At 49.2% G+C, this 27,534-nt stretch overlaps 1 protein-coding gene across 4 annotated transcripts; it reads right to left on the reverse strand.

Annotated features, from left to right (window-relative positions):
• Positions 1–2,395: 2,395 nt before the first annotated feature.
• Positions 2,396–16,725, reverse strand: rbl1 (retinoblastoma-like 1 (p107)). 4 transcript variants are annotated; one of them, XM_068315778.1, is made up of 22 exons: positions 16,445–16,724; positions 14,602–14,735; positions 14,299–14,502; positions 14,144–14,208; positions 13,946–14,074; positions 13,649–13,812; positions 13,270–13,334; positions 12,248–12,419; positions 12,013–12,179; positions 11,814–11,926; positions 11,642–11,745; positions 11,052–11,189; positions 10,824–10,985; positions 10,292–10,421; positions 10,020–10,223; positions 9,511–9,695; positions 9,199–9,375; positions 8,932–9,003; positions 8,369–8,459; positions 6,370–6,518; positions 3,678–3,842; positions 2,396–3,580 (listed from the first exon to the last, which is right to left on the reverse strand). In XM_068315778.1, exons 1-22 carry the CDS (start codon positions 16,622–16,624, stop codon positions 3,383–3,385), a joined length of 3,168 nt encoding a protein of 1,055 aa, XP_068171879.1. In that variant the 5' UTR covers positions 16,625–16,724; the 3' UTR covers positions 2,396–3,382. The 4 variants fall into 4 exon arrangements, with proteins under 4 accessions (XP_068171879.1, XP_068171883.1, XP_068171880.1 ...); XM_068315782.1 differs by having other exon boundaries at positions 14,602–14,751; positions 16,445–16,577; XM_068315780.1 differs by having other exon boundaries at positions 3,412–3,580; positions 6,392–6,518; positions 16,445–16,725.
• Positions 16,726–27,534: the final 10,809 nt, after the last annotated feature.

Genomic DNA, 27,534 nt, shown 5'->3' on the forward strand with positions numbered 1-27,534 from the left:
GGAAATGGCTGTAGTGAATACTTTCTTCCAGAAGAGGCAGGAACATAGAGTGACCTATAAGAGTGGCGGTAGGAGCACGCAGGTATACTACATCTTGTGTAGACGGTGTAACCTGAAAGAGATCAATGACTGTAAAGTAGTTGTAGGTGAGAGTGTAGCCAAACAGCATAGGATGGTGGTGTGTAGGATGACTCTGGTGGTGAGGAAGATCAAGAGGGCAAAGCCAGAGCAGAAGACGAAATGGTGGAAGCTGAAAAAGGAAGAGTGTTGCAGGACTTTTAGGAAGGAGTTAAGACAGGCTCTGGGTGGCAAGGAGGTGCTTCCAGATGACTGGACAACTACAGCTAATGTGATCAGGGAGACAGGTAGGAGAGTACTTGGTGTGTCATCTGGAAGGAAAGTAGATAAGGAGACTTGGTGGTGGAATGAGGAGGTACAGGAGTGTATACAGAGAAAGAGGTTAGCCAAGAGGAAGTGGGACACTGAGAGGACTGAGGAGAGTAGACAGGAGTACAGGGAGATGCAGCGTAAGGTGAAGGTAGAGGTAGCAAAGGCCAAACAAGAAGCTTATGATGACTTGTATGCTAGGTTGGCCAGTAAGGAGGGAGAGACTGATCTATACCGGTTGGCAAGACAGAGAGACAGAGATGGGAAGGACGTGCAGCAGGTTAGGGTGATTAAGGATAGGGATGGAAGTCTATTGACAGGTGCCAGTAGTGTGATGGGAAGATGGAAAGAGTACTTTGAAGAGTTGATGAACGTGGAAAATGAGAGAGAACAAAGACTAGAAGAGGTGACTGTTGTGGACCAGGATGTAGCAAAGATTAGTCAGGATGAAGTGAGGAGGGCACTGAAGAGGATGAAGAGTGGAAAGGCAGTCGGTCCTGATGATATACCTGTAGAGGTTTGGAAGTGTCTAGGAGAGGTGGCAGTAGAGTTTCTGACTGGGTTGTTCAACAGGATCTTAGATAGTGAGAAGATGCCTGAGGAATGGAGGAGAAGTGTGCTGGTGCCCATTTTTAAGAACAAGGGAGATGTGCAGAGTTGTGGCAACTACAGAGGAATAAAGCTGATGAGCCATACAATGAAGTTATGGGAGAGAGTAGTGGAAGCTAGACTAAGGGCAGAAGTGAACATTTGTGAGCAGCAGTATGGTTTCATGCCAAAAAAGAGTACTACAGATGCAGTATTTGCATTGAGGATGTTGATAGAGAAGTATAGAGAAGGCCAGAGGGAGCTGCATTGTGTTTATGTAGATCTGGAGAAAGCTGATGACAGGGTGCCCAGAGAGGAACTGTGGTATTGTATGAGGAAGTCTGGAGTGGCAGAGAAGTATGTTAGAGCAGTGCAGGACATGTATGAGGACTGTAAGACAGTGGTGAGGTGTGCTGTAGGTGTGACAGAGGAGTTCAAGGTGGAGGTGGGACTGCATCAGGGATCAGCTCTGAGCCCCTTCTTGTTCGCTATGGTGATGGACAGGCTGACAGACGAGGTTAGACAGGAATCTCCATGGACTATGATGTTTGCAGATGACATTGTGATCTGCAGTGAGAGCAGGGAACAGGTGGAGGAGAAGCTAGAGAGGTGGAGGTTTGTCCTGGAAAGGAGAGGAATGAAGGTTAGCCGCAGTAAGACAGAGTACATGTGTGTGAATGAGAGGGACCCAAGTGGACGAGTGAGGTTAGAGGGAGAAGAGATCAAGAAGGTGGAGGATTTTAAGTACTTAGGCTCAACAGTCCAGAGCAATGGAGAGTGTGGAAAAGAGGTGAAGAAGTGTGTCCAGGCAGGATGGAACGGGTGGAGGAAAGTGTCAGGTGTGATGTGTGATAGAAGAGTTTCAGCTAAAATGAAAGGAAAGGTGTACAAAACTGTGGTGAGACCAGCGATGTTGTTTGGTCTAGAGACAGTGTCCCTGAAGAAAAGACAGGAGACAGAGCTGGAGGTAGCAGAGATGAAGATGCTGAGGTTCTCTCTGGGAGTGACCAGGAAGGATAGGATCAGGAATGAGTACATCAGAGGGACAGCACATGTTAGAGGTTTTGGAGATAAAGTGAGAGAGGCCAGACTGAGATGGTTTGGACATGTCCAGAGGAGAGATAGTGAATATATTGGTAGACGGATGCTGAGTTTTGAACTGCCAGGCAGGAGGCCTAGAGGAAGACCAAAGAGGAGGTTTATGGATGTAGTGAAAGAGGACATGAAGGTAGTTGGTGTGAGAGAAGAGGATCCAAAGGACAGGGCTAGATGGAGGAAATTGATTCGCTGTGGCGACCCCTGAAAGGAAAAGCCGAAAGGAAAAGAAGAAGTAATTAATGCTAGTGTTCAGACGAAACACATCTGACGTGGTCAGAGTGGAAGCAAACCTCACCAGACAGACGGAGCATCAACAACAAAGAAATGTCAAAATAAGTTTTATTTGGCAAAACTTTGTAGAAAAGAAAAACTTCCTCAAAGTCAGTTCAAGAGAGACACAAAAAACACACAAAGCCATTCGCTGCTTGCAGATTCTTATAATTGTATTTTTGGGCCGTTTTTGGGACAAAAATATAGATAATAAAAATTGCATTTTACAATGAGGTTAATTTATAGAAATGTGTCCTTTGTGTGCTTTTAACAAACCTGGCACTCCTGTTTAGCATGAATCCTAACACAGCTTTAGTCAAGTAAATGGTGCATAACCACAAAACGTTTAAATAAACGTTAAAACTAATTTGCAAAAATAAAGTTCTGGATAAATCTCTAAAAGTGGAATCAGCCATGTTTAATACTCCAACCATTTACAGTCCTGTTTCCTGGTGGATCTCCTTCAGCTGAAGACCTTCTCTTTAAGTCGCTGATTCTCGCCAGCAGGGGGCAGCATCGCTGTGAGCTGGAACCACGACGACCCAGACGTTCAATTGGAACATAAAAACATCTCCTGAGACCAACCGGAAACCAGCTGTACCCGTTTGTAGCCCCCGCAGATGTCTGTGGGGTAAAAACATGTTTGTGGGGTAAAACGCGTTTGTGGGGTAAAAACATGGTAAAAACATGTTAGTGGGTAAAAACACATTTGTGGGGTAAAAACATGTTAGTGGGGTAAAAACGCATTTGTGGGGTAAAAACGCATTTGTGGGGTAAGAACATGGTAAAAACGCGTTTGTGGGGTAAAAACGCATATGTGGGATAAAACGCGTTTGTGGGGAAAACGTGTTTATGGGGTAAAACGCGTTTGTGGGGTAAAAACGCATTTGTGGGGTAAGAACATGGTAAAAACGTGTTTGCGGGGTAAAACGCGTTTGTGGGGTAAAACGCGTTTGTGGGGTATTTAAAATGCGTTTGTGGGGTAAAACGCATTTGGCTGCTCGTCTTCACACAGATGGGAGATCAGACCCCCCTGGTTTTAGTAGCTCTGGCGCTCCGACACCACGTCCTGCAGCCGCTTCAGCAGCACGTCCGGGCTGTTCCCCCCGCCCTCTGGACAAGCCCTCTTGCTGGGGGAGTCGCTGGCTGTCGTCATGGTGACGTCCCCGTCCATGGCGAAGGCCCGCTTCCTACTGGCGACGCCCTGCCGGATCATCCGGTTGATGTCCGACAGCTCCTGAGGGCAGAGGGGGGGTCAGCTCTAACCAAACTAACCAATTACCATCAGCTTAGTGGGCGGGGCCTGAACCAGTGGACCGGGGGGGTCTTCTTACCTTGGAGGGGCTGCTGTTGATCCGGTAGGTGTATGAGGTGGGGATGGCGCCGCCGGCAGAGCTCTTGTGAGGAGAAACGTACAGAGAGTGTCTCTGGGACACACGGCGAGGAGACAAAGGGTTAACCCTGAGGGCCGGGAACGGGGACAGGGGGGGGGCGTCCACCTGCAATCACACACACAGAGGTCACACAGACACACACACACACGCACACACACACACACACGCACACACACACACACAACACACACACACACACAGAGGTCACACACACACGCACACACACACGTGGTGGAAAGTTTTTAATACAATAAAATAATATAACAAAATAATATCATTTCATAGAACTAAAGATCTGTATTGCATCAATAGATCTGGACTGTTGTGTGTGTCATATTATTCAGCTCTTGTGAAGGTGGCCCCAGGATGTCTCCAGGTCATGAAGACGCTGCATGAAGATAATTCCTGTTTGACCATATTTGGAAATGCTTGCATGACTGTGGGTCTCCTTGAAGAAGGTAGACGCTGACAGAAGCAGCTACCCAGATCATTTCAGACACTGTACCTGAAGTTAGAATGTATGTTTCTGCACAGGGTCATCCAGAGAATGTCTGCAGCAGATCCTCACAGGGGTCACGTGACTGATTATGTTATGTCATCAAATAGTTTTGTGAAACTGTCGACTTGATATTTCTGGTAACGTCTGGAGGTCATGACGTACCAACTGAGAGCCGTAAAGAACTGGTTGAAAGCAGATGGGCCCAGGTTAATACCTCCCCCTAGTCACACCTTTAGGGTATAAAAAGACATGTGATCCATTTTTTAGTTTGTACTTGAAGTTTTTGTCCTGTACCCAGAATATTCTGTAACAACACACCGGAGGACTTCTTCATCGTCTACAGAGCTCTCATCATGATTAGATAAGTATTTGTTGAACTTGTCTGTCTGTTGAACCTGTCTGTCTGTTGAACCTGTCTGTCTGTCAATATCATCGATGGTGTTATTGGACTCAGACTCAACCTGTTGATGATATTATTGTACTGCTACTCAACCTAAACATGACTTGAATGGACAAATAAATATCTTGTATTTTACACTGTCTCCTGTCCTTAAGAGAAACGAAACCCCACCACGCACACACACACATCAGGAGGCGACACACACACACACACACACACAGAGGTCACACACAGACACAAACACACACACGCACACACACACACACACACAGAGGTCACACACAGACACAAACACACACACAGAGGTCGCACACAGACACAAACACACACACACACAGAGGTCACACACAGACACAAACACACACACACAGAGGTCACACACAGACACAAACACACACACATACACACACAGAGGTCACAGAGACACACACACGCTGGGCTTGCGCTAGCCATTCGCCACGTCGCCATAGGCGAAGTAAATTCCAGATTGGCTACCAGGTTTCTAGCCTGTGTAGCCACAGTGGCATTCTTATTTTTATGGAAAAAAGGCTAAAAATTACAACTTTTTCGCTCGCTAGTGGAGCTCGCTATTTTCGTTAGGATATTTCCGCTAGCGAGCGCCGTTGCTTCCGCTAGCGCCGCTTTTTCCGCATGCCGACGGAAATAGCCGAAGTGACCCGAACGCTCCCGATCAGTAAATATGCACTGGGGTCATGACCTCCTCTCGTCCAATGAAAAACAAAAATATTGTTTTTTACAAGCTGAACCCGTGAATTGGTGTAAGACAAGGAGAGGACCATCGATCAAAAGAATCCAGTGTTTCTAGTAGAGTTTGTGTTAAAGTCCTCATTAATAAACAAATGGTGAATGCTGGGGGGGGGGTGGAGACAGACCGATCAGAAGGTCAATGAAAGATATTATCAATACTTGTTTGTAGTCTTAGACTTTTGTTCCCTCTGACCAGCAGGAATAACCAGCGATGATGTAAATGTGTTTTCACCTCACTTGATGTTTTATGTCTTTTTAAATTGAAATGAAAAATCATGTTATTGAATTAAATAAGTAAACTAAACTATGACATACCAATGGTGATGGTGGTGGTCAGAGTTAAATGTCTTCTAGTCTCAGTAAACTACCAGTAAACACTGAGTAATATTTAGTCTGACTGTATCTTCAGAGTGAATGAAGTTTTCAATGGTTGAATCTCACATTCATTCCTGCATAAAGTAGGACAGAAATAAAGAGAGTTCAGCCCCAGCTGCTGGCTTTAGTGGGTTTCTGGAGGGAAACTGAACACAAGATTTTGTCCTCAGAATGCAGGAAAACAACCCCGTTTTCTAAAACATTTCCTGAGGGAGGCCCCCCGGACCCCCCCACGTCCCCCCCGCGATGAGCGTTGGTCGTCCGTCCGTGTGCCACTGTCTTGGACACAGAATGTGGCTTTTTGTGGCTTACTCAATTCTTTTACACTGCACCACAGTGGCTTAGTCACACTAGCTCCTAGTGAGCTAGCGAGCGAAAACGTTGTAAGTTTTAGCCTTTTTTCCCTAAAAATAAGAACGCCACTGTGGTCTAGAAACCTTGTAGCCAATCTGGAATTTACTTCGCCTATGGCGAAGTGGCGAATGGCTAGCGCAAGCCCCGACAGACACACACAGAGACACACACACACACAGGTCATAGACACACACACACAGATGTCACAGAGACACACACAAACACACATTCCCTACCCGGCTGTCGGTGACGGCGTACCGCAGAGCAAAACTTTTGACCTTCAGGACGAAGATGCTGTTGTAGAACTGGATGAGGTCACCACGCTCCTCTTGCTCTGATTGGCTGGAGACAGCTCCTCCTGGAAGCGGATTGGCTTTCTCTGCAGCTAAAGCAACAAGGACCAGGTGTTAGACAGGCCCTCATCTCCAACGCCTCTGAGCCACAGCAGCCACCGCCAGGGTGGAGGCCACGCCCACAATCTTCCACTGTCCAATCAAATCTCGAAAACTTTCCTTCAAGCTAGTGGCCATCTGCGGCTAGCAGCAGTTACCAACTCCTGATAGCATCAGATTACATCTCCCCACCTACTGTATATATTTGAAGAAGCTCACTTAAAAAAGCCTCACACTGTCACACTTTTAACTCCACCCACTAGCTGTCAATCAAGAAGAAATACCTCTAATGGACTCCAAGTAACACCATCTAGAATCAGAACTGTTAACAATGTTCATGTTCAGAGCAGAGAGTCCAAACAGAACCACACACAAAACAACCATTAGTGAGTGAAACTAGCTGCTAGCACCAACAGTCTGTCCAGATATGGTTTCTGTTGGGAATGGGACAATCCATGTACTACCCACAATGCTCCTGGGGGGCTGACAAACGCTCTTTAGTAACTCCATACAGTTGTGTTCATGTAGTCACTAACAGAACCATCACTTCTCTAACATTTCTTTAACACCTGCTCTTTGGACAGGAGCCTTTTCCTTTAGCGTTAGCTCCTTTAGCGTTAGCTCCTCTCCCAGTCTCACCAGTAGTTAGCTTTCTTTCTCCAGTTAGCCTGCTAGCATTCATCTACGGCTTCACAATGCCGGCCAAGCGTCATCCATGATTGGCCGACACAAAGTCGTTACGTCACCACAGTGATTTTTGACTACGTTGGGTGCTCTTGGTTTATAAACCAATACAGTGGTACCTCTACTTACGAATGTCTTTACTTACGAAGTTTCTCAGCAGGAAAATATTACCTCTAGTTACGAAAGAAATTTCGACTTACGAAAGGTAAAAATTACAGTATGGGCTGATACTTGAATCTCCCACAGGTTCCTGAACACAACACTCTCATAGCTGCTCTGCCATTGGCTATTACCTAGCATCTTCCTATCATCCCATTGGCTCAGAGGGACCTCTGTGTGGAGCTAGATAGGTGTCTATGCAGCGTCCTCGTCATTCGGCCCTCGACCCGTGAGGTGTTCTGATAGTTTTACATAAATATATTAACTTTTAGAGTATTCACTATGGACCCCAAGAAAGTGACGGAGAAAAGAGGAAAAGAAAAGACAAAGAAAAGAGTTTTTTTGTCCGTACAAACAAATCAAGAGATGATAGAAAAGCCTGAAAAAGGGATGCGTTTGGTTGATCTCTCCAAAGAATATGGCCGTAATGCATCTACAATCACCACGTTATTAAAACTAAAGGAAGTTTAAGGAGTTTAAGGCGTCGCGTGGGTGGTTGGAGAAGTTCAGAAGGAGGACTGGAATTCACTCTGTTGTTCATGGGGGGGCAAGAGGGCATGAACCAAAGAGGGCAAAAAACAATGAGGACAGCAGTTAAAAGGTAAATAACCATCATTTTTATTCTTTACTCTATTCTTTGTTTCTTACATTATGCACAACTCTCATTTATTGTGTAATAATATAATCGTAACATGTATTTGTTACATGTTTTGATGCATTTTTATGCTTTATAAAACATGTCGGAATTTTGGGGGGCTTGGAACAGATTAGGGCATTTGCATGGAAAACTTGAGAAATTTTCTACTTACGTAATTTCTTCCGGAACCAATTAATTTGGTAAGTAGGGGTACTACTGTACATTTTTTTTCATGTTTGGTATGAAGTCTGGTATTATTTACACGGGTTCCCGTGTCAGAGAGCATCAGATAGCATCAGGTAGTGGTGGTGGCAGCTGATGAGTGGCTGCTCTGAACTACATGAAGAACAGCCTGAGACTCACATTCTCCTCCTGAAACCGGATCCACCTCCATGTTCTCATCAGACACCACCTGCTCTCTGGGGGCGGGACGCAGCAGCACGCTGCGGTACACCTGTACACACACACACACAGCTGATTTAACATCATTACACACTGCTCCAAAGCGGTGATGTGTTGTAATGTCAGTGTTCGTGTGTTCGTCCACCAAATGTCTCCACAACCGTTCAGATAGAAAGATGAAACTAAAAGCAATGACTCAGGCAGGATCACAACCTCGACCTTGAAGACCCAGGTCAAGGTCAAATTTTCACTTTTATACCTTTATAGGTATAAATCTCTGAAACCTGATGACAAACAGAATACACCAGTTACACGTTGGATCGTTGGTCTTTCATTAAATGACTGAACAAAAAAGTATCAAACTTAAACCAGCTGAAAACGAGAAGATCAAATAAAAGAATGAAAAGATCAAAAAGCTTAATACAAGTTTAATAAACCACATTTACTGATCATCATCCGTCTCATGGCTTATTCTGTGTGTGTGTGTGGTGTGTGTGGTGTGTGTGTGTGTGTCTGTGTCTCACATAGCTGCTGGCCTGTGGTTGGCTGCGGTAACACTTCATGATGTCATGGAAGGTGTGAGTCTCCTTCAGGATCTGAAAGAGTCCAACATCCATCCGTCATCCATCCATCATCCATCTGTCATCCACACATCAATCATCCACCATCCATCAGTCAACCATCCATCATCCATCTGTCATCCACACATCAATCACCCAATATCCATCCTTCATCCATCCAACAGTCAACCATCCGTCATCCATCCATCCACCCCCCCTGCCCGCCCTCACTCTGGAGATGATGTAGACGCAACACATCAGGATCTGGTCCAGGTGCCTGCCCCTCATCATGTGTGTGCAGTTCACCATCACGTGTTCCAAACACGTCCAGATCTTCCCTCTCAGCTCGGCTGGGATGTCCAGCTTCACACACAGATCCCTGAGACGCACGCTGGCCAGGTGGTACACCTACACACACACACACACACACACACACACACACACACACACACACAGTCAGCCGTGAACACACACCTTCATACACCCTCTTCCAGTGAGGTTGCTAATGCTAATGCTAACCGAGTGGCTCCGTTCACCTCCTACCTTCCTGAAGAACAGGGCGAGGGACCCGGTGCGCCGCGGCCGGCCGCCTCCCCCCTGGGGGTCGGAGGTCACGGGAGCAGAGGCGGAGCGGCCGGGGGAGGCGGTCAGCAGGAACTGGGCATTGACGGTTCCCGAGGCGTCGCACGGCTGAACCGGAATCAGCGTGATGGTCGGCTCATTCACACCTGCAGTGAGAACACAAGGGCTGTGAGGTTTGTGGCGAGGCACCGGCGCCAACCTCGATGGAAGGCGTGTGTTGAGACACATGCGCCGATGGAAGGTGTGTGTCGAAGCATCGGCGCTGATGGAAGATGTGTGTCGAGGCACTGGCGCCAATGAAAAGTGTGTCGTGTCACCGATGGACGGCATGTGTCGAGGCACCGGCGCCAATGAAAGGCGTGTGTTGAGGTTCCGGCGTCAATGAAAGGTGTGTGTCGTGTCACTGATGGACAGCATGTGTCGAGGCACCGGCGCCGACGGAAGGCGTGTGGGGAGGCACCGGCGCTCACCTTGCACCGGGATGCTCAGGACGGCGGTCTGGCCGCCTGGGGTGCCGATCCTCAGGTTGCCCCCGGAGCCGAACGTCAGCCTCTTGGCCGAGGAGGATGGCGGTCCTGATGCAGGGGGGTCGTCCCCAAAGAGACGGCGCTTGGCGCTGCCAGCGGCGGGGGAGCTGTAGCGCTCGTGGACGCACAGAGGAGACGGTGGGACGTCTGGGGGGACAGGAAACCGTCAGGAGCACGTCTGGGTCACACACACACCACATCCATCCTGAGCCCACCTTTACGGCTGCTACCCAACCCCGACCTGAACTCCCTGATGCGGGGGTGGATGATAGGGGACAGGGCCACCAGAGGCAGGTGGGACGGACCAGAACCAGAACCAGAGTCCAGACTGGAGGAGAAATTCACCTGAGCAGAGATGGAGGAGATGAAAGAGAACAGAAGCTGTTTGAAGCCATGAACAGGAGCGGTACTGATCCAGACTGGACCCGGTCCAGACTGGAGGACCTGGTCCAGACTGGAGGACCCGGTCCAGACTAGACCTGGTCTGGTGTGTGGACCTCAGAAAGTTAGAACGTCCAGGAAGAGTAGATGTTTCCCCAGTAGAGCTCACACCATGGACGGTGGACGAGGCTCCACTCAGACGTTCTGTCAGAAACATTCTGGTGTTTCTACACCAGGACTCAGACTGAGGCCGTCAGCTGGAGTCATGAAGAATCACAAGGAGATCAATTCCAGTGATGGGGAACCACCAGGACTCCACCAGGACGTTCTAGTTCTCTGAGCTGCACCTGAGGGTGGTGTCCTGACCTCCTCCACCGTGGGGACCCGGTTCCCAGCTGCCTGCAAGGCGCACCACAGGGACGAGTCACTCCACGCCCGGCTCTCCAGAACCTGCTCCTCAATCTGGTTCAGGTGCTTCACCATGTCTCTGGAGAGACCCTCCTCTGAGCGGATGAACACCTCAATCACCTGCAGACACACACACACTTGAGCTCTGTGACAGCAGCTGATTGGACGGTGGTGTCTGACACTGACCTTGAAGAAGTAGAACGGAGTGAGTCTGAAGATGCTGATGATCCAGGGGAAGGTCCTCTGGGAGCTGTAAGAGAACAGGACCACCTCCAGGCAGCAGGCCAGCAGCGACACGTGGAATACGTCCTGCTCCAGCAGCGCCTGTAGGACCACCAGGGCCACCGTTACCTCAGGGGCAGGGTTCACCCCACAGGGGCAGGGTTCACCCCACAGGGGGCAGTGTTTACTCCACAGGGGGCAGTGTTTACCCCACAGGGGGCAGTGTTTACCCCACAGAGGGCAGTATTACCCCAGTGGTTCCTCTCTCCAGCTCCAAACACCAGTCAGAGACATCTGATCTCCTGAGCGCGCTCACACACACACACACACACACATGCAGACACACACACAAACACGTAGACACACACACACGCAGACACAAACACACACGCATGCACACACACGTATGCACACACACGCAGACACATACACACAAACCCTTACACTCATGTCTCTGCCCTGCAGACACACACACACACACACACACACACAAACCCTTACACTCATGTCTCTGCCCTGCAGACACACACACACACACACACACACACCCTTACACTCATGTCTCTGCCCTGCAGTCTTCTCCTCTCCTGGTCGATGACGTTCTCCAGGACCTTGTAATAGAGAACTTCTGCCAGCTTCAGACGGTTCTCTGCAAACTCTGAAACAGACCAGCGTGGAGTAAGTCCAGTGTCTTTACCCCCCCCCCACCAGGAGCACCTGTCCTACCCATGTGGGAGCCGGGCGTGTCCTCAGAGTCGCTGGTGTAATGTCCCTTGAAGGTCTGGCCCAGGGTCTTCACTCGGGCCAGGATGGACTCTGTGGGGTCCCTGGAGCACGACCTGGAAGGAACCACACACTGATGACCCCCCAGGACCACTGGACCCCCACCAATATCACCAGGACCCCCACCAGGACAGGAGCGGACCTGAAGACCTGCATCAGGTGGTCGCTGGGGGCTGTCCTCAGGCCCCCCACCATGCTCTGCAGGCGGCTGACGCTCTGCGTTGCCGAGGAGACGGGGGTGACGAGCAGGTCCTTCTCCTTCAGGTAGCGCCGCCCTGTCAGGGGGGTGGAGGGGGCGAGGGACATCGCCTGCTGACAGAGACGGGGAGGTCAGACACCGCTCTGATCAGCTGGACAGCAGCCTCTGGTGGGCGGACCTTCTGCGCCGGCTGAGGTGGATTCTGATTGGTCGTCTGGCTGAAGGACACTTCCTGGTTGGTCTTCCTCGGCGTCCCGATTTCTTCGTCTGCAGCGGCGCCCAGAAACACCCGCTCATCGAAGTCCCCCACTGTCAGGACAAACTCCTCATACTCCCTGTTGAGGGCTTTCCTGGGGGAGACACACACACACACACACACACACCTGCACTCAGGCCCCGCCCACATGTAGCCGTATCTTTTTGAAAACACAACTTTTTTGTTACAGTGACGCCTTTCGTCCCCACGACAACACATACATCCGGGCCAAAGCTCCGGGTCTGCGTTGTCGTGGTGATGCTGTAACCCAAAGTTTTTCTATCTGGGGAGGCGTCTCCCTGAGACGAAAACCGCTTTGACATCAGTGTGTGTGACCCGTATCTACGTGTGTGACCTGTGTCTACACATTTGTGTCCCGTGTCTGTCCCGTGTCTACACGTGTGTGACCCGTGTCTACACGTGTGTGACCCGTGTCTACACGTGTGTGACCCGTGTCTACATGTGTGTGACCCATGTCTACATGTATACACAGAATGGATAGAGCTAAAACCGTATTTTCTGACGTCTAACAGCTCCACGTCGAACACGAGCTGACAGTTGGATATTTAATCGTCTGTTTCTTTATGAGTCATAAAGTTTATTTAGTCATTCATTCACGTTTCTCGCCAAAGACACTGACGCCCATTCTGGATCAGACCGGGACGCGCTGCCCCCTGGTGGAGAACCCTGATGGAGGTGGTCCTCCAGGAGGAGTGTCGTCTCCTGTCGCTCTGAGTCGTTCTTCTAAACGTGTTGATGAACAGGCTGATGTCACGTGTGGACGGAGATCTTTATGAAAACGCTGTCATGTGGACGCAAACTCTTTTTCCGTGCGGGGTGAAAAAATTTGGGTTGTCAAAAAGGTCCGTCAGCGTATGGGCGGGGCCTCAGAAACCCCCCGAGGACACAGCGCTAACTTGTGCTAACTTCTTTCTTGTGCTCACGTGTTGTCGATGAAGTTGTGCGGGTCCAGCAGTTCCGTCAAACGCTCCTCGTTCCCCTTCAGGATCTGAGCAGGAGACACGGTGAGTGGGCGGGGCCCTCTGGAGGACAGCGGCGCAGTCCCTATCAGAGGACACTAAGCCTCTGGAGGACAGCGGCGCAGTCCCTACTGGAGGACGCTACTCCTCTGGAGGACAGTAGCGCAGACCGTACCAGAGGACGCTAGCCTCTGGAGGACAGCGGCGCAGGCCGTACCAGAGGACGCTAGCCTCTGGAGGACAGCGGCGCAGGTCGTACCAGAGGACGCTAGCCTCTGGAGGACAGCGGCGCAGGCCGTACCAGAGGACGCTAGCCTCTGGAGGACAGCGGTGCAGGCCTTACCTGCTTGTGCAGCAGCTTCTGGATGTAGGGCCTGAAGTAGTGCTGCTTGATGCCTTTGGCCTCCAGCACCAGTCCATCATGGAGCTCACACAACCGCTCCAAGACACAGGGGGGGGGCTTGTCAGGAGGGGCGTGTCCGTCAGCAGGGCAGAGTGCAGGCAAGCCTACACACACACACACACACACACACACACACACACACACACACACACACACACACACACACACACAAAGTCATGACAGGACACAGGATGGCCTGAACCCCCGGTAGGAGCAGTGGGGGGCAGGGCCACAGACCTGGGAACGCCGGGTTGATCAGGTCCTTCCTGTTGGGACACAGCAGCGCGTTTCCAAACACCAGGTCCAGACAGCAGAGTAGCAGGTGGTAGGAGTTCACCAGGTCGTCACCAATCATACGGAAGTTACCTACACACACCAGTGGTCACCTGATGGAGCTGTGCTAGCTGCTAACGGTTGCTCTGGTGTGGTCAGTACCTTTGGTGTAGACGAACAGAGTCCAGCAGAACTTGAACACGTCGCTGACGTGACACGGCAGCCGCCTGCAGAGGAGAGGAGTCGGACTAAAAGCACCCATCCATCCGTGTGTGTGTGTGTGTGTGTGTGTGTGTGTGTGTGTGTGAGGGACCTGCCTGTGCTTCCTGCTGCGGGGTTGCCGTGGCGGTTCTCCCCCCTGTGGGTTCTGAAACATGTCCATGAAAATGGGTTCAAACTTGCGGAAGATGACGGTGGAGACCTCAAAGTTGCGCTCCAGACGCTCCATCCTCAGCCTGAAGTCCTGCGGCAAGTTGGACATGTCGGCCCACTTCCTCATCTTGGAGAAGAACTGGATCAGACTGGAAGACGGGACACAGGCGTCAGGATGGGAACCGGACCAACGCTCCTGTGGCAGCGCAAGTGTTCTTTCTGCTGTTGGTCAGCCACCGACCACTGACCTGAGTTTGGAGGTGCGGAGGATCCGGGTCAGGGAGACACAGTTCCCCTCCATCAAGCCTTTGCCCACAGTGGGAGTGGAGCCTTTCCTGCAGGCTGCATACAGAGAACAGGCCAACCAGTGGACCACGTCCCCCTGGAACACAACACGCCTACTCATCAAGCACACAATGGCAGCAGCTGGGTTCACCAGGTCCTGTTAGCAAAGTCTATGAACCCCCCGAGGGAGACGCCACGACACACGAGTCTATCTTCTTCTTTTCCTTTCGGCTTTTCCCTTCAGGGGTCGCCACAGCGAATCAATTTCCTCCATCTAGCCCTGTCCTTTGAATCCTCTTCTCTCACACCAACTACCTTCATGTCTTCCCTCATTACATCCATAAACCTCCTCTTTGGTCTTCCTCTAGGCCTCCTGCCTGGCAGTTCAGAACTCAGCATCCTTCTACCAATATATTCACTATCTCTCCTCTGGACATGTCCAAACCATCTCAGTCTGGCCTCTCTGACTTTATCTCCAGAACCTCTAACATGTGCTGTCCCTCTGATGTACTCATTCCTGATCCTATCCATCCTGGTCACTCCCAGAGAGAACCTCAGCATCTTCATCTCTGCTACCTCCAGCTCTGTCTCCTGTCTTTTCCTCAGTGACACTGTCTCTAGACCAAACAACATCGCTGGTCTCACCACAGTTTTGTACACCTTTCCCTTCATTTTAGCTGAAACTCTTCTATCACACATCACACCTGACACTTTCCTCCACCCGTTCCATCCTGCCTGGACACGCTTCTTCACCTCTTTTCCACACTCTCCATTGCTCTGGACTGTTGAGCCTAAGTACTTCAAATCCTCCACCTTCTTGATCTCTTCTCCCTGTAACCTCACTCTTCCACTTGGGTCCCTCTCATTCACACACATGTACTCTGTCTTACTGCGGCTAACCTTCATTCCTCTCCTTTCCAGGACAAACCTCCACCTCTCTAGCTTCTCCTCCACCTGTTCCCTGCTCTCCCTACAGATCACAATGTCATCTGCAAACATCATAGTCCATGGAGATTCCTGTCTGACCTGGTCTGTCAGCCTGTCAATCACCATAGCAACAAGAAGGGGCTCAGAGCTGATCCCTGATGCAGTCCCACCTCCACCTTGAACTCCTCTGTCACACCTACACACACCTCACCACTGTCTTACAGTCCTCATACATGTCCTGCACCGCTCTAACATACTTCTCTGCCACTCCAGACTTCCTCATACAATACCACAGTTCCTCTCTGGGCACCCTGTCATCAGCTTTCTCCAGATCTACAAAAACACAATGCAGCTCCCTCTGGCCTTCTCTGTACTTCTCTATCAACATCCTCAAAGCAAATACAGCATCTGTAGTACTCTGTTTTGGCATGAAACCATACTGCTGCTCACAAATGTTCACTTCTGCCCTTAGTCTAGCTTCCACTACTCTCTCCCATAACTTCATTGTATGGCTCATCAGCTGTATTCCTCTGTAGTTGCCACAACTCTGCACATCTCCCTTGTTCTTAAATAACGACACACGAGTCTATGAACCCCCCAAAGAGACGCCACGACACACGAGTCTATGAACCCCCCCCCCCCCCCCCCCAAAAAAAAGACGTCAGTACAGACGGGTGGTTTAGAACAGGTCATGTCGTGTTTTTAAGGATTTCTGCGTCATATCCGGTCCAGAAACCACCGAAGTCAAACCTGACCAGCTGATCAGGTCTACCGAACATTAAAGTCTAGTTAACTCAGATCGGATTGATTACCAATCACACGTGAGCTGATAATGTCCCATGATGCACCGGGTCATTGACCCAGTCTCGTGCCCCTTACCTCCAGTGTGTAGGTGTCCCATATGGCCGTGAAGTTGTCCAGAGTCTCGGTGGCGGTCTGCTGGTCCATGTTGAGCTCCTGACACAACGAGTCCAGACTGCTCCGGACCGAGCCGTCCCCCCGGACCGAGCCGCCCTCCGGCCGCCCCGTGTGGGGCTCCGGTGTCCCCTGTCCCGGCATCAGAACCTAGAACCGTCCACTCCGGTCTCCGGTCCGACGCGCCACAGCCACCGACAACAACGAGCAACACACTTCCGCAAACCCTTCCCACAATGCAGCGCGTTGGCGCGAAAATTCCAGGTCGTCGACCAATCACAAACGAGGAGGGCGTCAGTTGGCCCAACCCCTCCCCCCTCCCTCGTGGACGTCCCACCGGAAGTGACGTCCGAATGGCTCCGCGTGAGGACAGACGTGTCAAACTGGTTCATTACTCGGCTCCCCGTTCATGTGGAGCGTGGGCGCCCTCCCTTTTCCTTTTTCGTGGTGCCAGTTTTAAAACAAAATACCATGCACCTTGTTTTTGCGCATCCATGGACCTTAACAACCACATTCAGTGGGTGTGCCAGGCAGACCACATGCCGCACCTGCAGAGTATTTATCACAGCAATCATACTTGCAGTAGCATCGGTCCCCAAGGCCTTCCCTTTCTTGTCAGGGGGCCCATTCCTTCATGAGGTCCTGAGCAGTTCCTGTGATATTCTCTACTGTGTGACTTATTGGACATGCCCCAACTCCTATCAGTGTGGTGGACAGCTCACCTGCATGAACAGAATGACAGGTGACAGTGAGATAGGCATCCATGATGATGGAGGTCCACATGTCTGCGGTCAGGCTGACACTGTAAACGCTCTGCAGTGCTGCCTTGGCCTTCAGGCTTTAACTGCCTGCCTAGAAGGGAGTGTGTGTGGGGTCCACTGTAGCCACCAGAGCACCCGAACCCTAACCCTAGATGGGAGGTTGTGTGGGGTCCAGTGTAGCCACCAGAGCACCTTAACCCTAACCCTAGATGGGAGGTTGTGTGGGGTACTGTGTAGCCACCAGAGCACCTTAACTGTAGATGGTATGGTGTGTGGGGTCCAGTGTAGCCACCAGAGCACCCTAACCCTAACCCTAGATGGGAGGTTGTGTGGGGTACTGTGTAGCCACCAGAGCACCTTAACTGTAGATGGTATGGTGTGTGGGGTCCAGTGTAGCCACCAGAGAACCCTGACCGTAGATGGTATGGTGTGTGGGGTCCAGTGTAGCCACCAGAGCACCCTAACCCTAACCCTAGATGGGAGGTTGTGTGGGGTCCAGTGTAGCCACCAGAGAACCCTAACCGTAGATGGTATGGTGTGTGTGGGGTCCAGTGTAGCCACCAGAGCACCCTAACCCTAACCCTAGATGGGAGGTTGTGTGGGGACCTGTGTAGCCACCAGAGCACCAGGATCACAAACCACAGTGAAAAGCTGAGAGTCTTTCACTATGAAATCCACAAGAGCTCAATCCAGGTCTTGCTTCCTGGTCGCTGAAACATTAACGTTAGCAGAACAACACATTAATCTAGTTTTAGAAGGAGCAGAGTAGGCTGCAAGGGTAAATGTTAAGGTGTAATGATTTAAATGTAATACAGGCACACAGCTATATTTGTGATTTGTGATAGTTTCATTTGATACACCCAAACTTAGACTCAATGCTCCTAAACAGTTACAGATGCAAAATGTCCTTAACATTGCCTTCAGCAAACATTCTAGTGATTCGCCTGATGGAGACGTCACCACAGCAGCACCACCGGCTTCATCCTCACATCTGGATTGGTAACGCCTCACCGTTGATGGCGTGTTGTTACTGTACGTCATGTGCTGGAACAAAGCAAACAAACAACATGTGTGTAGTTTAATATTTTATACTGTGGGAGCAACAGACTGATATTCGATGTTGCTTTTGCAGTCCGAACAGTCACACCACATGAAATCCGATTATTGTGGAACAGACTCTTGTCTCACCTTTTTACTTTCTTTTACTGCAGAGTGACTGATGAAAAGTAATTCCCCCTGTGGGGGATTAGTAAAGGATTCAGGTTCTGATTCTGAAGTGTGGCGCCAACACTTTGGTTCCAGGAGGTCATGTGATGGGTTGAAGAATCAGAGCAGCTGATCGATCGATCAATAGTACAGGTGATTGATTAGAGGTTCAGCCTCTGAGGTGTGAAGCTCCACAATGTTCTCCATGTCATAGAGCAGCTCTGGAACCTCTGTCCTGTGAGAACTGCAGCAGATGAGCTGACATGGAGACAGTACCTCACTGTGTTCCTGTGAGGTCACTGGGCAGTGTTGTCATGACGACGCTGCATGATTACAGTCTGTGATGTCAGTCAGACTGACTGTACTGACACATGTGTGTTCTGATGCAGCAGCTGTTCACACACACACACACACACACGTTTCTATTGGCTCATCGGGCTGCTGGGGGCGGAGTCATCACTGGCCTTCAGAGAACAAACTGTCTTCCTGAGAAGAAGCAGGTGAGCGGTCATGCGTGTGGCGCCACCTGCTGTCAGCAGATGGACCTGAGCACCAGTTTCAGTCCCAAACAGGTGTGAAGTAGAACCGGCTCTGATCCATCCGGTCTGACCCTCATGTCCAGGATCACTGTCAGGTGTCAGGACTTGTGTTTAAATATTAAATCTGGTTTCTTGTTCTGGTTCCTGTTCTCCTTCGTGTTCGCTGTGATTCTTCTGAAATATTCAGGTTTGAGCTTTATTCACATTTTCAGTTCAGGATGTTGTAATTGTTCAAGAATGAAATGAATCCTCAGAAACACAACTGGTAGTGACTTCAAAAACCGAAGAGTCTCTGAGAGGCTGACGCCGGGGCTTTCCTCTGTCAGACGCGCTTCAAGGAAAAATCACTGTCATACTAAAGTTTAACTTTTTATTAATGAAAAAGAATAATCAACTGATGAAACTGCACAAACTCATAATGGAAGAGATCACAGATTGCGGTGTAGTGATAAGAGCGATCAGAGCGGATATAGCGTTCAGTCAAGAAAAAATACAGCGACCCTGCTCACCCCCCCTCTCTCCACACAGGTGAGCAGGTGACCCTACTTCACCTGTATTAACATTCACGCCTACATCCATGTGACCCACTTATTCCCTCATTAATGTGATCACACAAACATCACAAACAACAACAAACACAGTGTTTAAACCGTCATAAGACCTACAAAATACCCATAAATCCATTCAGGGCTCCGACAAATAACAGTTCATGTTGGACGTGAACAAGTTCTACTGCACATGTGCACTGTGTCGGTGGATTCAAGGAAATCAGACTAATGATGAGAGTAGCTGCAGCCAGGAGATGCGAGACCACGATGACTGGCTGATGGATGGGCATGGATTTGATTGGTTCATTCCAAATTTGGTGTCTCAAACACAGAGGTGACGTCAGTCGTCGCGCAGAGTTCAGATCACCGCCTTCAGGTCAGCGTTAACATGCGTTAACCTCCACACAGCTCTGAAAGCTGGCGTTAACCCGCAGGTGTGCGTAAAGCTGGCGGTAGCCCGCAGGTGTGCGTAAAGGTCGCTGATGGAGCTGCAGGTCGTTCCCTCCACAGTCCCAGTCCGGGGGGGCAAGAGGAAGACCCCAGAGCGCCTTCCTGTCGGAGGAGCCTCCAGGAGCAGGTGAGTCCCTCCTGATGGAACTGTAGTGATGGGGTGTTGGCTCATGGGGGGTGGTCAGTGGCCACCGGCCGTGTGTCGGTGCTCACGTTAACCTACCGGGCCGTCAGGTCCGGTACCGAGCTGGACCTGGAGTGTGATGTAGGCCTGCAGAAATGTGAACGCACGCTCCGGTGTGAAATTATTTGTTTGAAACTTAAAATCAGGCAGGCAAGCCAGCCAGCGTATTTTCTTTCAGGTGTGTCGGAATCATTAATGATGGCAGTTGGACACTGAAGCTTCGGTACACGTTTCAAACCCCAGAACTACAATTCAACAGAACCACTGCTTCGGAGCTCGCTTTGGGGCTGAAGACAGTCACGTGACAATGACGTCTAAAGCAGCAACTGCTTCGTTCCCCGAGGGAACCACCTGACTGGTTCGCGGTCCAAGGATGTCATTCACTGACACGTTTCCTCACCTGTGACAGTTTTGAATGTTAGCGCCAAAACTCCTTTATATACGATCTGGAAAACGCACCGTTTGTGGGTTTTAGTCGGAGAGTTGTTGTTCCTGTTGTTGTTGCGTTGCCTCTGAAGCAAGGAGGGCAAGGAATGCTACTGCAGACGCACCTGTGGAGGGTCAGCGGTACCTGACCGAACCACCGCTGGCCAGGTCAGAAGACCAGTGGATTACTGGAAGAACCACCAGAATGTATACCAAAATATGTTTAAACTGGTGAATGTTTTTATGCATGCCGGCTTCATCTGTTCCATGTGAACGAGTCTTCTCCAAATGTGGAGAAATTGTCACTAAGAAAAGAAACAGACTTAATCCAAATACTGTGGAAAAAGTAATGTATCTCAATAAAAATCTTTGACCACCCTCATCCCAAATTATCAGCCCTTCCATAGCTGCACAAGCACACCCAACCAATACCAGGTTTTCCCTGCATTCTCTACTCCTCAACACTCCACACATTTGTCAATTATTATAAGTGCATCGAATATAATATCTAGTCTAGGGTATATCAAAAAATCACTGGTGTGAGTGTAGTTGGTTTAACTCTGCGTTGTGTAATTGTTATAGTTATGGCAAATGAAGACACCTTCTCCTTTCGGCAATGAGTTTAATTGTTAGCGAGCAGGAATCCAAGGTTCGCACATGGCAGACCAGTAGCATTTATGCTAGGGGACGTCTCCATCTAACAATGTCCATCCACGAATTAATGAATTGTCCTTACTGGGGTCGGCAAGGGTCCACAGCAATGGACCTGACGAGCGGAACTTTTTCCGTAAAGCTCGCAAGAAACGTCCACCAGTTGACTTCTCAAAGCACCGTCACCCCGTTTCTCCTCCGTCCGCTGCACCTGCTCGTCTCTCGCACACCCGTCAAACACCCTAACACGTAAACGGAAATGCATTTCCCGCATTTCAAAATAAAAGTATAAACTTCCCTTACAGAAAATTTCAAAATATAGGCTGTCCCGGTTTCATCATACAGCGCAACAACATACTACAGCTACATGAGGACTTGTGTTAAATATTAAATCTGGTTTCTGGTTCCTGTTCTCCTTCATGTTCGCCGTGATTCTTCTGAAATATTCAGCTTTGGGTTTTATTCACGTTTTCAGGTGAGAGTGTTGTAATTGTTCAAGAATAAAATGAATCATCAGAAACACAACTTGTCTAATAACACTTCATGTCGGACGTGAACAACTTCTACTGCGCATGTGCGCTGCGTCGGTGGATTCAAGGAAATCAGACTAATGATGACCAGCTGCAGCAGGAGCCGCCTGACCACGATGATTGGCTGATGGGATGGCTTTGTGTCAGATTTGGCGTCTCCAACACAGGTGACGTCAGTCGGCGCGCAGAGTTCGGTTCAGCGCCTTCAGGTCAGCGTTAACGCGGGTTTCTCCTCCACGGCTCTGGAAGCTTCGCTTCAGGACGAGTTAAGATTCAAGCCTCTCCCTGCTGCAGCCTGAGTCTCTGATTGGCTGATTGTCTTTAACGCGCAGCACCTGGAGCAGCAGCGACCCGGCGTCAGCCAGCAGGTGCGTAAAGCCGGCGTTATCCCGCAGCTGTGCGTAAAGCTGGCATTATCCCGCAGCTGTGCGTAAAGCTGGCGTCAGCCAGTGTAGCATATAGAAAAAAGTGTTTCATTCCACCAAAAGTCCTCCGTTATTTTTTTTTTTTAAATCTTCCTTCTTTTGTTTTAAACGAGTGTTTTGTATTTATTTTATTTTAAAGTTGTTCTTTTGGGGTCTCTGTTACCTTCGACCAGTGACGTCACTTCCGTCACGCGCCCTTTCCTCAGTCCCGTTGTGGTGATGATGGAGGAAGGTGAGTTTGTGAAGTGCTCCTGCGTTGCATGTGGTATAAAAAGTTGTACGAACGAAGTTAAAGTGTTAGAAAGTAAGAATTGGGTTTGATACTATCGAGTTTGTCCCGAGTGAAGTGTTTGGTCAATGTTTAGAGAATGTGTATTTCACGGGAAAAATTCAGGACAACCTCAGCAATTGTTTTCATGACATTTCCTGTGCTGCAGGTTGCTGCGCTCTGTCCCGCTTTGTGTGCGCAATTTGTGACCGTGTCTCTTCATTTGTGCAGAATAAATACGCCAGCTGGGGTCAAACCATCACGTCCAGGGTCCTTATTACACAACGCAGAGACCTTAAAGGACAAGTTGGGCCAGACCGGCTACACCAGCAGGTGTGTGTAAAGCTGGCTGATGGAGCTGCAGGACGTCACCCCCACAGTCCTGGTCTGGGGCGGCCAGAGGAAGCCCCTGAGCGGCTTCCTCTGGGAGGAGCCTCCAGCAGCAGGTGAGTCCCTCCTGATGGGGGTGTTGGCTCATGGGGGGGGGTCCCAGAGCGGTGGTCGGACAGGAACCAGTGGCCACCAGCCGTGTGGCGGTGCTCACGTTAACCTACCGGGCCCTCAGGTCCGGTACCGAGCTGGACCTGGGGTGATATAGGCCTGCAGACACCGGTTGTTGGTCGGACTGAAACGTGAGCGCGCTCCGGTGTGAAATTATTTGTTTGAAACTTAAAATCAGACCAGCTTTGATTTCAATGACTTCACTTTAATTAAAAACCTAAAAGAGCAAAAATCTAAACGGCTGGAGTCACAGCGATGAGACGCGTCATCATCCAGAGACACCTGGTTCCACAAGGGAAGCTCCGCCCACCGCATGAGGCCTTCACCCTGATGATGATTATTGATGATGATGCTGCTGGTTATGGATGATACTCCTGCTGGTTATTGATGATAATGCTGCTGGTTATTGATGATGCTGCTGGTTATTGATGATACTGCTGCTGGTTATTGATGATACTGCTGCTGGTTATTGATGATGATGCTGCTGGTTATTGATGATAATGCTGCTGGTTATTGATGATAATACCAAGTCATGTTAAATGTGACGTCACCTGACGTGACTGTATTGAAGTGAACTGACTGATTAGTGTTAAGAAAACACGCCAGAATAGTTTAACAGTTTATCTTAAAAGACTCAAGATGTAAAGTGTGTGTTGTGTAAAGAAACTGGTTTCCCTGTACAATGTGTTGTTGGTGACCACATAACTTGCCTTAGATGACAGATGCTCGTAGACTCATCGTTGGCCTCAGGAGCGACACTTTATTCACTGTCATTCACACACGTTACACTGTCAGCCATGCCGGTGTCCGGTCTCATCACACTGTCCCGTATCACTCCGCCCACAAAGCATCACAGTATAAGTGGCCGGCACTATGTACTTCACAATGAAAGTCTTTGGTGTCCACAGTGAATGTGTAAAGATTGACAAAGACTATTTTAAGTCTGAAATGACAAGAACTAAAAAGCATTTACTTGCATAAATGTGCAACAAGTGGGTAATTGTGCAAATTGAGCACCATTTCAACTTTCTATAGTTTTATGTAAACATTTAGTTTTCCTTCAGCTGTTCATGAAACATTTCTTGTCATTTGGTCTTTGCTGACTGGAGCTCAGGTTTGGCTCGATGGTCCTTTGTCTCTCTCGAGTGGTTAAAATGAGTACTACAGCTAATAAACTGTTGGTTTCACCTGATCTAGAGTTTTATTGGTCTAAAGTTGTGTATTTAGTTTTGTCTATTTAATTATTGTTAGCGGTTGGGGGTAGGGGCTGGTTAGTTTGGGAGGGGGGCAGAGAGGGAAGAGTGCACCGATGAATCAGAATCTCAAAGTACCTAAGAGGTGAAATTGGTTACAAAAAGGATCATAAAAATTATCAATCCAATTAAAAACATGTTAAGTTTAGATAAACATTTTAATCAAAAATCAGTAGTCAAAGAATAGGAATACATTTTTTTGTTTACACTATCTTAATTATGAAGACTCTAATTCTGAAAAACTAGGTTGTGGACTAGGTTTTAAAATGACTAGTTTTTGAACCCAGCTAACTATGGATTTGAAAGGAACCAGGTTTAGAACTAACCAGCATCACTGTGTGCAGGAGAGCAGGTGGAAAGGCAGTAGGTCTAGAATCTGAAGAACAGGATTCAGATTTACTGTGGTGTTAATGGGAAGAGAAACTGAGTAGGGGTCACTTTAAAATAAGGGTTAGCTAAGAGGGTCATGTGGGTGGAAAGTGTCAGATCCAGTGATGAGGGGGAAACTTGACATTGAGGGTGTTATAATTACGAGCGACTTTGGTTTAATTTCCAGGAAAAGAACCACAGATGCGTTATTTGTCTTGATGTTAATGAAGTAGAGAGAAGGTCAGGAGGAGCTCCATGGTGTCTGTAGATCTAGAGAAAGAATGACAGGGTACCCAGAGAGGAACTGGGGTCCTGCATGAAGTCTGGAGTGGCAGAGGTCCGTTAGAACAGTACAGGACATGAACGAGTTCAGCTGAACAGGTGAGGTGTGCTGCAGGTGTGAGGGAGTTCAACGTAGAGGTGGGACTGATCAGGGATCAGATCTGAGCCCCTTCCTGTTTGCAGTGGTGATGATGGGCTGACTGATGGAGTTGGACTGGATTACCTCATGGACCATCATGTTCACAGATGACATTGTGAAAGCAGGGATCAGGTGGAGGAACATTCTTCCTTCTCCACTCCACTCATTAATGCACAGGTGCTGTTTTCCTCTCCATCGCATGCCACCACCTTTCTAAATGTTCCTCCACCAGCTCCGTGCAGATCAGTGTCCTCTGTGAACATCATGGTCCATGGGGAATCCAGTCTAACTTCATGTCAGCCTATTACCTCCACAGCAAACAGGGAGGGGCTCCGATCTGATTCCTGATCAGTTCTACCTCGAACTCCTGTCACACCGGCACCACACCTCAGCTGTTTTGCTGCCCTCGTTCCTGTCCTGTATTGTTCTAACGGACTTTTCTGCCAGTCCCGACCTCCTCATGCAGTCCCACACTTCCTCTCTGTCATAGACTTTCTCTAGATCTACAAAGACACCATGGAGCTTGTCCTTTGGGGCAGCAGTGTCTCCGTGGTAGAGCGGATGCCTTGTGGTCAGACATTGGCGGTTCGAGTCCTGCTCCCATCAGCCAGTTTCAGAGTGGGAGGTGCCTGCTCACCTCCCAGTCACTGCCGAGGAGCCCTTGAGCGAGACGCTGTCCCCCCACAACCAAATTTGCGGTGCGACCGTCACTCTGCCTCTCCCTGTACTGCTTGCGGTACTAATGGCATGCCTACAGGTCCCTAGTGTTAGGGTTAGAGCGCTAACCCCTAGGGCTCATGGGAAGGTTAGCTTCCATTGGTTCCAGCTCTAAACACAGTGCTACATCCACACTCCACTGTCTGGGAGACGGATTTTATGCTAAATCCCTTTAGGGGCCAGAGCCATGTTCATTTGGATCACCACACAAGTTTTGTGAGGTGACCCGATTGGGCCAGGTCAACAGGGGGAGTTGTTGGGAGTTATCATTAAACAAATGGAAACGACCACAAAGCCCATCTGCTGACACAAAAATGGATAATACACACTTTGTTCCTTGTCTACCACATCGTGTGACGGGACACATACGGCAAACTGTACCAAACTTTGTTGGTACTACAACTTGTTTCATCACTGGAGATGCACCTGTAGACCGAGACCAAAGAACCAAGAGGGTTTGTGTTCATAGAAAAACCCTAAAGTGTGTGTGTGTCCCTCCCTCTGATTGTGGTGGTGATGATGATGATGTGCTATTGATAATGCTGATGAAATGGAATGCCTCAAAGATGATACTAACAATGATTATGGTGATGAGGATGCCGATTAGGGTATCAATAATTAAGATGCTGATGAACATGCTGATACTGCTAACAAAGATGACGCTGAGGTGATGAGCAGTATTCGGTGTTTCATGTCCGAATCCGTCACATACATCAATATGTCCTCACATTTGTAGCCTAAACAACCGGTCATGCTCTCGCGTCCTAACAGGTATTGGGCTCTCCCACATTATATAAAGTTGTCTTTGTATGATGTGGGAGATGCACCTGAGTAAGACTTCTGTATCGGAGCGGTCATCAGAGTGCAACTCAACGTCGAAACGGCTTTTACCGCGGTCGTCAATTTCCCTGGACAGAAACCCGCCTGAGCCATCAAGGAGGAGTTCCACAGGATTACAGGTGAGTCATGTGGAGATCTGTTAACTTAAAATTATATCTGACATTGTGCTGCAACCTCAGACTTCAGTACCTCAGTTTAATTTTTTTTTAGGATTTCCAGACAGAACTGGCTGCATGGATGGCACCCCATCGAGGCCCCATCCTATAAATCCATCAACCCAAACGTGCAGGTACATGTAGATTGACTGTTAAAATGTTAGACTGAGTCATAGCTAAACTAACATCTGTCATTCTCTACCCTGTCAAGATCATGTGTGGTGCTGAAATCCACATTTCTGAAGTGGAGGCAATGTATGTTGGGTCGGTCCACGACTCCTGGATATACGGTGAGTCTTTCCTGAAAGGTCTCTACAGGTTGGCCTGACAGAGGGACGGAGATGGGCAGGACGTGCAGCAGGTTAGGGTGATGGATAGAGATGGAAATGTGGCAACTAGTGCCAGTGTCCTGGGTAGATGGAAGGAATACTCTGAGGAGATGAGGAAAATCAGGAAGAGGGAGGGTGGAAGATGCAAGTGTGGTGGACCAGGAAGTAGCGGTGATCAGCAAGGGTGAAGGTAGAAGGGCACTAAAGAGGAAGGAACGGGAGGGCAGTTGGTCTGGATGGCATTCCTGGAGGTACGGAACCTTCTCTTGGGTGGCTGTGGAATTTTTGACCAGGTTGTTCAAAAGAATTTTAGCGGCTGAGAAGATGCCTGAGGAATGGAGGAAGAGTGTGCTGGTTCCCATTTTTAGGAACAAGGGTCATCTGCTGAGTTGTGGGAACTATGGAGGGATACATTTGATGAATCCCACGATGAAGTTGTGGGTAACGAGTGGTAGAAGGTAGGACAGATGTGAGTATTTAC

Source organism: Antennarius striatus, chromosome 5 (assembly GCF_040054535.1).
Source record: "Antennarius striatus isolate MH-2024 chromosome 5, ASM4005453v1, whole genome shotgun sequence".
Taxonomy (NCBI): Eukaryota; Metazoa; Chordata; class Actinopteri; order Lophiiformes; family Antennariidae; genus Antennarius; species Antennarius striatus.

Coding starts and splice junctions, on each gene's coding strand:
- rbl1 (XM_068315778.1), bottom strand. CDS start 16,624: ATGCCGGGACAGGGGACACCGGAGCCCCACACGGGGCGGCCGGAGGGC. Junction 11,190..11,641: donor TGCAGGGCAGAGACATGAGT/GTAAGGGTGTGT, acceptor GTGGTCCTACAG/GCGCTGCTGGAGCAGGACGT. Junction 9,696..10,019: donor CCTGAGCATCCCGGTGCAAG/GTGAGCGCCGGT, acceptor TTCTCACTGCAG/GTGTGAATGAGCCGACCATC.